The sequence below is a fragment of the Acanthopagrus latus genome, chromosome 23 (genome assembly GCF_904848185.1).
Source record: "Acanthopagrus latus isolate v.2019 chromosome 23, fAcaLat1.1, whole genome shotgun sequence".
In the NCBI taxonomy this organism is placed as follows: Eukaryota; Metazoa; Chordata; class Actinopteri; order Spariformes; family Sparidae; genus Acanthopagrus; species Acanthopagrus latus.
In genome coordinates, this window is record NC_051061.1 from 15,817,026 (window position 1) to 15,828,692 (window position 11,667).

Below are 11,667 nucleotides of genomic sequence, written 5' to 3' on the forward strand. Positions count from 1 at the left end.
GCTCTAACAAACAAAATGTTTTATTGTTGTTAATTCCACAAGATGTCATGGCACAGAGCACTGGTCAAAACTAATGTTACAGTCACATCTGCACAGGTTTCTTCACATTAAAAATGCAGGTTTCATCTGCATCTTTGCTACGAGACTCGAAAGTCAGAAATTCTATCCTGGATCGACATTCAAAAAGCACAACTAAAACAGAGTGAATGCAAGAGAGGGCTGCGTGTTATTGTCAGGGTGAGGAGGAGGGGGCTGAGTGACATGGGTGGAGGTTGAGGAGAGAAGAAAGTGGGTGGCACATGGAAAAACAAATTCACGGCGTGTCCTTGGCGACGAGCGCAGCGGCAGCCAAGCTTCGTTGTAGCGCCACTCTCTCATCAGTGACAGGGCCTGTCAGGGCGGCTGCAGCCAGCGGGGGGGCTTCCAGCAGAGCACAAGGCTTGGATTACAGTGTTTGGGCTGTGACATCCATCCATCCATCTAACCGAGGATCTTCCTTACAGCCTCCTTCCCTATTTAGCCCAACATCCTCCCTGTCAAAGTAAACGAGCAAGGGTTTCTGGTGGGGGATTTCGGCTTTTCTCTCACCACAATTGTTCAAACACTACTACTGGCTTTGGAGGAGGGATGCTGGTGGATTAAGCGGAGGCTGAAGGGTAAAGGTCACGTCAAACACCTCGCCCACACCTCCGCCCTGGCGCTGTCCCTATCGCCTCTGATGGATCGGCGGACATGCCCCTGACACAAACGGGTTGTCAGAAAAGTGATGATGGTCTTGTCAGGTCGTGCACAGCCTTCTCACTCTGTTGATAGTTTTGTCACACCTGTTTGATGGGACAGCTTGCACTTTTTTGGATGTGACGTCACTGTAAAGGTTGCCATGGTCACTGCCAAGTGAGGGGAAAGCACACAGGCATTCAGCATCTGCCGCGGTCATTAATGAAAACAACAGGGCTGTTATGCAAATGACTGTACAAAGAGATTTAGACAAAATTCAGCCGCTGAATTTTGGAATTGATTCGCTCTTGCGCCTCTATACATCCTTGGTGTCAGTAAAGAAACATATACTGATTTATATTTGGAAATTAATGACCTGATCACAATGTCAACAAATCACTGACTGTCAGTTTGTCCTACATGTATTTCTTTTTGCTGTAGCTCCTCGAAAGCCACCATAGCACATTGTTTGGTTACTCAGTGGGGCGAGGGGGGTTGTAACTTTTGAAAAAAATAACATAGTACTTGAGTTTTATGATCCAAGCAAACATCTGCAGACGCAAATCTGAGCACATGTCTAATCAGCCATACTGTAAGTGAAGGGCTTTAAATACAACAGTCAGCATTTGAACAGAGGTGGCTGAATCATCAGAGGAATGAAATTCAAAGAAGCACCAGACAAGTGTTAAAAACCAGCCTGAATTCACCCGTTGCTCTGCCAGGATGCTGCCCTAATGTACACACATCTCTCATTCCCTGCCTATCTTCCATTTTATTTCGACGTCTGCAACAAACCCCATCACCCTCTGGTACTCCTCTTGCCACATTTCACATACACATAACCACACGTCAACCTCCGCCACGCTACGTATAAGCCGAACACAATTACTACATTTCAAGCTCTCCTTCTATGGCAGCTAATCTGAAACGACGCTAAAAAATCTGGACTGTCGAAGTCGAAGTTCAAATAACACAGGTTACCACTAATGTCCAGTAGTTTCGACTGACCTACATTCAACTCAAGCTCTTGGTGGACCTGTACAAAAACTTAACATAAATGTTTTTGGCAGAAATTCTACTGTGGGCGTCTAGGTGTATTTAATGGTTAGATCATGGTTGAAAAGCAGTTAACATATTAGACTGTGGAGGATGATGAGAAGAGATGAAGAAGAAAAATGAAATTGATGTGATGAAGGGCAGCTTTGGGGTTTGGAAATAAAAAAAAGAAAAATCTTGCTCAGAATCCTCAGATTGTGCCTGAAGTCAAGATGGGAGAACTGGTCGCAAATCTTTAAGGAAGATCCTTGTGCTCGGTTGTTGATTCCTTAATGATCTGAAAAGAAAAAAACGGATTAGAGTTAAAAATAGCAAAACAAAGAAATCTCTGGTGAGCGTCTGCTGCTGCGTATGGCATCAGGTGTGCAGAGACCACAGTGGATGTGTGTGAAAACCTGCAGAAGGGTTCAACATTGCCCTCAAGAGGGAATGGGTGCAATGTGCAGACTGGCTCGCCTCAGTGTGAGAGTGTTAAATAAACTGTGCTGCTCTGGAAGAGCTCGTACCTCCCCGTCCCTGGTCTCCACAGTTCGAACCAGGATGCTCCTCTTCACATGGGCCTCTGGGGTTTTAGTGTCCAGATTAGTTTCTGGAGGATGAGTGGAGGTAGAAACAGGGAAACGTTCAGACATGGAGGTTTATTTTCCTCTGTTTAAGGTCATGAAAAGGTTAAAAAAACAAACAAACCCAAGAGTGACCTGTGCGTAATCACAAATGCAGGTGATATGCAGGGGGCCAAACTCATTTAAGACTATAAAGCAGATATTTTGACCCTTACCATTACATAATTTTTATTCTAAAAATGGAACGAAGTAGGAGGTGAATTCATGGCAGATGAGGGAGGGACAAACAAATTTGTTCAAAATAAAAAAAAAAATCACCTATTAAAAAGAGATAATCCCAAAATTTCCAGTGGATATTAATAGTGGCCAACGAATTATAACTAATCATTTTTGATGATCTCCTTTAGTGCCACCTTCAGGCCAAAATGTGAACTTGTTGACAAGAATATATATAACTGATCACTTTCTACAAACCGTGTGTCCATAGAGCAAAAACAGCTGAATCAGTAAATGAAAGAGAGCGACCCCAGATACTGACCTCTGAACTGCAGGTTGGAAAAGCTCTGGACTGGAATGGTGATCCTGGAGCAACAGAGGAGAGACAACTACAGTCACTGACAAACAAACCCCCAAAAAAGGTAAATATCCTGACAGCACAAGAATATTTACAAAGCTTTCCCGCCAAGCTGCGCCTCACCTGCTCTCCTCTCCCTCCAGCAGCTTCCTGTAGGTGGCAATCTCGATATCCAGGGCCAGCTTGACATTGAGGAGGTCCTGGTACTCCTGCAGGTGTCTTGCCATCTCCTCCTTCAATGCATGGATCTCGTCCTCCAGATGGCTCACCGTATCCTGGTAACCAGTTGTCTCCATGGAGAAGCGGTCTTCCATCTCCCGGAGCTGACGTTCCAGAGACTCGTTCTGAAAGAGAGGAAGACACGGACTGAGTAATGAACTGTGCAGCTAAAGACCCAGGAAGGAGCAGCAGCAGAGTGTAGGACACTGAGAGTACATTATCATTTTCTAATCTTGCTCTGCTACTTTTATAGTACACTGCTTTTACCACATTTTTGCAGTTAGAGCTGATACTGCAGCTACTGTTTCATACCTGTACCATTTATAACTATGACTTGCACAACTGCTTCAACTATTTTTGGCTCTCCAGCTGAGTGAACTTGAAATATAACAGTGATTGGTGATTGGATTTGAAGTCAGCTTTAAGGGAATTTGAGTGTGTTCACATCCATATTGGGTACAAAGTGTACACATAGAAAGTCCCATTATTTGAACCAAGTGCTGGTTTGCTAAATGAAGCAATGTAAATAACTGTACAGCAAATTCCCTGCTGCACAGATAGCTGCACTAATAACTTTGCTGATTGTCAAAGTCATTTATTTTTATCTTTATACTTGAATGTAAACAAAAGAGACACATAAGTATAGTTTGACTTCAGGTCCTCCCCGCTTTTCTGGGGAATGTCTTTGATAAGGGGAGTGAGTCACATGACCTCAGTCAAACTGTGTTTTAATTTGCTGAAGATCAGACAGAGGGTAAAGAGTCAAAGATACAAGCGAGACATAAAGATGGCTACTGTACAAGCTTGGCAGGCACCACCAGGGAAGATCTGATCTAATGAGTATGGGTTGAAGATGTCATGAGGATGATATCATCACACTGTATGTTAATATTTCTGAGTTCTCCATACATCTCTGAAAACTATAAAATAAAAGGCAACATTTTTTGCCCTGATCATATTATGTGGATGAAAATATCATCAAATTAGAGCTGAGTGACATCACTTAAACCTGATTGTTTCATTTTCAGTTCCATTGTGGAGGCAACACAACAAAATATGTCACTGTCATGATGTCATCTAATTTTGTGGAGTCTTAATATAACATTAAGATCATTTCAGCTGTAAGTGTAAGCAGTAACATTCAGTGGACTTACTGTCCCGCGGAGAGCCTCAAGGTCGCAGTTCAACACCTGCATCTGGCGCCGGTATTCATTGGCCTCCTGCTTGGCCTGACGCAGGGCTTCTGTGTTTCGATTGGCTGCATCCGTCAGGTCAGCAAACTGAGTATGAAAAGAAAACAGTCCGACAGTTTGTAACAGTCTTGTCTCTAATCTAATATAATTTGGATGTGCACTGCACATATCTGAGTCTACTGACCTTGGATCGGTACCACTCCTCCGTCTCCTGCATATTAGAGGTGGCCATGGTTTCATATTGGACCCTGATGTCTCTCAGAGCAGCAGTCAGGTCGGGTTTGGAGACATCCAGGTCAACGTGCACCTGATGGGCCATGATCTGGTCCTGCAACTCACGCAGCTCCTGAGAAGTTGAGTGGAACAAGTGAGGTGAAGTGGTAAATTGAATCAGGTGGCTGTTTGTGGTTAAAGGCATGGGTCATTTTATTATTACCTCTTCATGAGTCTTCTTCAGGAAGTTCATCTCTTCCTGCAGGGCATCGATCTTCCTCTCCAACTGGACACGATTAAGAGCCGCCTCATCCACATCCTATGCAAAGAAAGAGGCACAAAGAGTAATGCAGCAGAGTCATCGTGCTGAATATTTACATTGTTCTGGTCATGAATTCGGGGTAATATCTGCTGAATTACCTGTCTGCAGGCATTTAAATTCTGTTCTGCATCCTGACGGAGGCTGGTCTCCTCCTGCAACCTGAGAAAGTCACAAAAAAAATCAAGAAAAGAATTTTTAAATTATAATTTGCACAAAGGCAACATCCACAAACGGGGGTGTTGAGGTTTTTAAATAATCCAAATATTCTTTACTCCAATGTCATTTCCTCCTGCTCCTTAATGGCACAGCTTTAATAATACAATAACAAACATTTTTTTTGTTTGTAATTCAAGTGAGAGTTTCCTGTACATTAAGAGTCAAACTATGGCAACTGAAAAAATATTTCATACATTTAGATCAGATTTTCACTGTGAGCTGCTCCCCGTGGTTCATGGGACGACCGGGGCTCAGCTGAAAGGGCAGCTTACGCATCATTACGCATTCACTCCAATCTAACAGACAGAGGCCTTTCCCACGGGATGGAGTTCACACACACACACACACACACACACACACACACACACACACACACACACACACACACACACACACACACACACACACACACACACACACACACAAAGGGTCCATGTGTGCACGCAAAGCCTCACACGCAGACACACACACACACACACCACCCTGTAATCCTTCTGCTATACACACACAGAGGCATGGAAACATAAATACCCAGACTTGGGGTAATAACATCTGTACGTCTTCACGCAGCGTTTGTTGAATCGAGCGCTTCGAGAAAAGCAGCAGGAATCACAAAAGTGACCTTTGACCCCCTCTCAGACACGGCCATCATCATTCACCCTGCGTTCTTTCAGGGAACCAGGAGCTGCACGGTAATCAGAGACGAGTCTGAAAGAGACTTTTTTTTTTTTTTTTGCCACAGAGTCTTTCAAAAGCTTATTCTCCTGGCTAAATTAAATTATTGATTCATGCCATGTATGAAACTTCAGTTAAAGAAAGCTGGATATGCCGCTGCAGTGAATGATGTGTTTTGGAGTAACAAGGGGCAAGAAAACATCTGCCTGGCTGTCTGCTTCCTTTGTGGAAGGCTGCCATTGTGTTCGCCTCATTCGTCCGCACTCGCTCAATGGCGATGAGGGCTTCAGCCAGGATCAAGTTTGTAAAGAGGGATCCAGGAGTAAAGCTCGGGCAGAGCTCAGCGGTCTGCATTCCAGTGAATTGGAGAAAAAAACTAACCTGCATTTAAATACGTATATAATTTTCAAAAAAAGAAGGAAAAAAAGCTGAGCAATAAACTTGTCTTATTTCTCTCTGATCTTGGCAAGCTGAGCTGATTTTTCTTGCCATGGTAGCTAATCAAATCCAAAATCCAAAAAAGTGCACATCAACAAAAGTAAAACAAATTCAAGTTGACCAAAAACTTTTGTGTACACGTGTGTGCAAGTCTTGATAGTTACAAATGTGTTGAACAGGATGAATTTTGAGTGCTCCTGCAACGAATCACTCAAAATATCTTGCACAATTTACTTGAGATAGTAGAAACAGAAGAAAGGACAAAGCAGGGGGGAGTTTGGTACTGCTCCCCTCAATCTGTTATCTTTTGAAACTTGAGCACCCTTCTAAAGGGTTACAATGTTTATTATATAATAAACAACAAAACAACAAAACTGTACAGGATTTGTTCCACTTTTATATGTTAGCCATTGAACTTAAATAACCTTTCGAAAAGTTTGACAAATGCCAGATTTTATGTACATGTAATTTTCATTATAAGGAAATATGAGAAAGCAAGCAAAGAACAGTGCAAAGTGAGGGTTTATCACGTCTTACATTGCACGTTATTAAAGCAATCTTTGAAGAGAACGAGAACAAAGTAGGGACATAGCGGGTGGGGGGTGCGACTGTGTGACTGCATCACACGAACTTGATCGACCACCCACAGGAGTCCCACCCTGCTTCCTCCTACCTCTGCTTGAGGGTGCCAATATCGGCAACCAGGTTTTCCATCTCTATCTCCAGCCGAGCTTTGCCAGCAGTGAGACTGTCCACCTGCCGACGCAGTTCTCTCAGCTCCTCCTGGTAGATGTCTCCCAGGCGGCTGGGCTCCTTCCCCTTCAGCTGGTTCAGCTCTGCCACCAGCACCTTGTTCTGCTGCTCCAACAGGCGCACCTTCTCGATGTAGCTGGCAAAACGGTCATTCAGGCCCATCATCTCCATCTTCTCATTAGTGCGCGTTTCCTTGTACTGGGTCTTCATCAGGGTGTCAGCTGAGAAGTCCAGCCGCTCCCCGGGGCTCCCCAGGAGCAGGGCCGTGCTGGTCGAGCCCAAGGAGACCCTGGATATCGGGCTGGAGTGGGTGAAGTTGCGGGGGCTGCCATGCCAGGAGTACCGACTGGAAGGAAGACTCCCAATTCTGACTCCTGAGCTGCTCGAGCCCTGGGGCCCAAAACGCTTCCTGTACGAGGACTGGTATCTCTGAGTCTCCATGATGGGGAATGAAGCTCTCTCCGAGCACAAACGGGGCTTTTATAGAGGCAGGCAAACCCCCCAAGTCCAAAGCAGAGAGGCCACAGGGTGCGGCAGAGAGAAGGGAGGGTGGCAGGCAGTGAATGGGACAAAAAGGGAGAGCGAAGGGGTGGTTTACATGACACTCAAAGAGCTGTGTGCCAGGGATTGTCTGTGCTCGTCCACTCAACTACAAATGTCTCTTGGCCGTCTCCCTCTCTCCCCCTCTCCTCCCATCTCCCCGGCCTCTGACTCACTCTCTCTCTCCGTCTCTCTCACTCTTACTTTCACCCCTTTTTGTCCTTCTCTCTTTCTTTCTGTTCCAGCTGAATGAAAAGGAATGTGTGTGACAGGGTCTAGCCGCCAATTCAACCTGACCACACATGCGCCCTCACAAAAACTGGAAAAAAAAAACCAAAAACAGAATTTGATAGAACAAAAGGGACTGGAGCGCCACTCTCTAGAGAGAGACGGCAACAGCAGGTTGACAGACGGAGCAGATGAATAAGACATGGAGGAAGACTGACATTTCACATTTGTTGGTATGTTGCACATGTGCACCACTGCAGACGAAAATGTCCAACATAGAAACCTACAAGATTTAGCGGACTCACTCTCTGGGTCCCACATGTTGAGGAGACAAACAGTGTGTAGGACAAAACCTCAGAGCAGTTGCCTCTCCTCCTTGGATCACTGTTTACAATTGCATATCACGGACCAAACAACATGCAAATCCTCACTGAACACCTGCTTACTCTAATGCGAATAATGCGCCCATGCTGTCCACTCTACAGTCAACAGAGATGTGTATGAGCTTGGCTACATGACGTAACAACAGTGCAGTTCTGCACACTTTTGTCATAGCAGAGGGTAAACCTGTAGCCAAGCCCCAGCGAGAGAGTAGGACTCCGGGGTGTTCGGTATGTTCGGGGTTATTAGACGTCCCATTTGCTCCAAAGACAGATGGGTGGTAGAAATGAGGAGGGTTGGGATGGGGAAGTGGGGAGGGAGCGGGGGAGGGAAGGAGGGAGAGGGCAGTGCAGTCCTAATCTGAACTCCAGCAGGACCAACAGAGGCTGCGTTACAAAACCATTTTCGTGCATTACCCCGACAACAGTGGGTACGGCTAAGTCAGAGGCCCTCAGCTGATCTTTTCTTTCCAAAGAGGACGTGATTTGTGGAGACAAGATTGTGACTGACTGCATGCTCTCCTTCTTCAAGTGTATATCCCTGAAAACAGTGAGAATTGAGCTTCAAGAGTCCATTGACTCAGAGCACCATCACAACAATTATGTCCTGAAAAACATTATGTTTATCTTATTTTCTACAAAAGTGCTATAAAGTCCAGAGTAGTTTGAGGATGTCAGACAGGTGAATAATAGGTAAAGGCATCAGTGAATACTGTTTCAAGATAAACAATAGAACTTTTGTGTAAAAGGTTTAGTTTTCCTTTGCACTTCAGGCAATTCTAATAAAAAGTGAATAAAAACCTTAAGTAATGATTCAAAAATTATTGAACTCCCTGATTTACACATTTCTTGTCATGTTCCAAATTCTTTTCAAGAGTTGAATCTTATGACTTTAGAAATTACAAATTATATGGCATTTTTTTTGTAATTAGTTATGTAATCCAAGAGATATGTAACATAATCTAAAATTATTTTGATTACTTCAGGAATGTTGCCGCTTATACTGAAAAATATTACATTTTTTATTGTTACCATCTTTTTCCCTTAAACATCTCAAAACATTTTCAATGCAAACCCATTTTTTTGGTCTTCATATTTGCTAAAATTACCTAGTAAAAAACACTGCTATACTGTTTATATTCTAAATTTGGGATGCTTTTTCTTTTCTGTAAGTTTTTCTTTTAATCAATAGCCACATGGAGGACATCCTGTTGTAATATGTAATAAGTAATCCCAACTACATGTAATCCATTACTACCCAACCCTTCTCTCTACATAACACAATGAATCGAAATCAATGGCCACATGACCGTGGGACACAGACGGATAAATAACTACAAACATCTAAAACTGTATTTCTTGTTTCTGAAACAATGACAATAAACATCTATTCTATTCTATCTTCACATGCATTGAATGTATGAACACTTAAATTTCAGTTTCTACACTATTTTGTTGAGACTACAAACTTGTAGAAACAGTGCTGATTTAATTTAACAGTTGTGTTCCTACAGGTAGTAAAACCACAACAGCAGTAGTGGGACATAAAGGACTTCTTTGTTACTGGGTCGTAAAATCACAGGGAGTGGAAACCAGTCGGTACTGGGAGACAGTAAATAAAGCCCCGAAAGACTCTACTATCTGGCATCGGAGTGTTGTTGCTTTTAAGGAAGAAAGACAACAACACAGTGTCTTGAATTCTAATTGGTCTGTGTTGATAGAGGTTAAACAACATGGCACACTGTAAGTCTGGCAGAGATTTGTTGATTCCATCACTAAGGATTAATGCCTCGGTTGCATCATTAAGGTGACATCGATTGTTTCAGCTCTCTAGATTTTTCAGACAGTGACGGCCGTTGCCTCAGATTTGGTCACTGAGGTAATATGTCCCGAAGATTAAACATTCACAGAGAGGGAATAAAGGGGGGTAGTGCAGACCTCTCCCTCTCCCTCTCCTCCCTCCCTGCTGCTGGAGTCACTAAGGGGCCAAGTCAAACAGCTGATTCATGTGTCCTACATGAGGAGACCGTTTAATTTGCAGGACTTACAAGGAAAAGGGTGCGGGGCAGAATCCTAATGCGACTGGACTCAGAGTGATCTCGGGCCAAGGAAACACGGCTGCCAGCTAAGTTTGACTGCGTAATACTCAACGCCCGCTTTGTGCTCTGGCATTTTACACCCCAGAAGCCCCAGTGTGAACCTCCCTGCTACCATCCCTCAACCTCACTGATGCCTGAATGTACATGGCTACATACCAGATGGAATCCTGACCAACGAGCTGGAAATACGGCTGTCCCAGCCCCACCCTCATCACTACATCAAGGCCTTGTTTCTCAGACATGGTGTAAATTCAAATGAGGAGTAGGGCTCTGGGTTCAACATCGACTTACTGAGACACATTTGTTACGTCTCTACCTTGAATTCCTAATGTAATGTACTGCACAAGATTCATTTGAACCACCTGTCTGATTCTCATTATTGGGAGTATGTGCTCGATGCAGTGGCCTTAGGCTGCTAATCAAACTGGTACAACTCACACACAGCGTGTAATTAAATTGTAAATATGGGTGAAGGAAAACAGGACTTGACTGAATCTCCATGCCTAAGAAAGCCATTTTGAGTTAATCTGGTTTAAATTGAATTCAAATCTGAGCTAATTTCCTGTCTGGGGAACTGACCTTGAGTGTGTGTGTGTGTGTGTGTAGTCCCCACGTGAGGCCTTACAAGTTTCTCATGAAAGTATTCCTTTTCTTCTGGCGCATCCCAGTGTCCAGACGTGGAAGAAATCTTCGGCTCCACCGACAGAGATTAACAGTCGTTAACACTGGTTTAGAAATCAGATCCACTTACAAACAGATTCTTTATGTATGTAATGTAGAACTACTGTGACATAAATTAATCCAATTCAAGTAAAAGTCCTGGATTCAAAGTGATACTTTAACTATAGAGGTAGTACCATCATCAAAATACACTTTTAAGTATTGAAAGTGTTTCATATCATGAATCATAATCCACAATCACCTGAGTGGAGTAAAAACTACCACACTGTATTATCTAATATTTGGTCGTGTAGAAGTGTAAAGTTAATAACAGTCCAGTACATGAGTAAATGTACTTTTCCACCATGACTCATGACAAATACACTGACCACACACAATGAGCCCGCCAAATCATATTTCAATCTACCTGTCTACCTGGTGACAGGACATGTCGTACCTTGCTGCTGACCCTCTGGACCTCTTAGGTACATCTCCTCACCCTGAGACATGACAGGTAAAAAAAAAAAAAAAGCAAATCTAAATGCTAGGGATATGCTGAACCAGCAAGGCCTCATGGGAATGAGCTGTGAAAATCAGGGGAGCTTAACTGGGACAGACAACCCGGCTATATGACTCAGCACCACCGGGCCCAAACAGAGTGCAGCCACAAAGAGGGCCGGTGGAGAACCAGGTTCAGGCCCGAAGCTCCAGTTTGCCTGTCAGCAGGAATGCTGGGGGGCCCAAACACACCATACAGAGAGATCCGCATACCACACAAACACATCATAACAAGCACAGCACTCAGATACAGACTGATGCTG

The 11,667-nt window shown here is 43.8% G+C and overlaps 1 protein-coding gene across 1 annotated transcript; it reads right to left on the minus strand.

The window, feature by feature from the left end:
- Positions 1-1,800: 1,800 nt before the first annotated feature.
- Positions 1,801-7,538, minus strand: LOC119013909 (glial fibrillary acidic protein). Its single transcript, XM_037088819.1, has 9 exons — positions 6,860-7,538; positions 4,956-5,016; positions 4,759-4,854; positions 4,507-4,668; positions 4,284-4,409; positions 3,034-3,254; positions 2,875-2,918; positions 2,280-2,362; positions 1,801-2,050 (listed from the first exon to the last, which is right to left on the minus strand). The coding sequence occupies exons 1-9, from the start codon at positions 7,378-7,380 to the stop codon at positions 2,009-2,011; spliced, it is 1,356 nt and encodes a 451-aa protein (XP_036944714.1). The 5' UTR covers positions 7,381-7,538; the 3' UTR covers positions 1,801-2,008.
- Between the last annotated feature and the right edge of the window lie 4,129 nt (positions 7,539-11,667).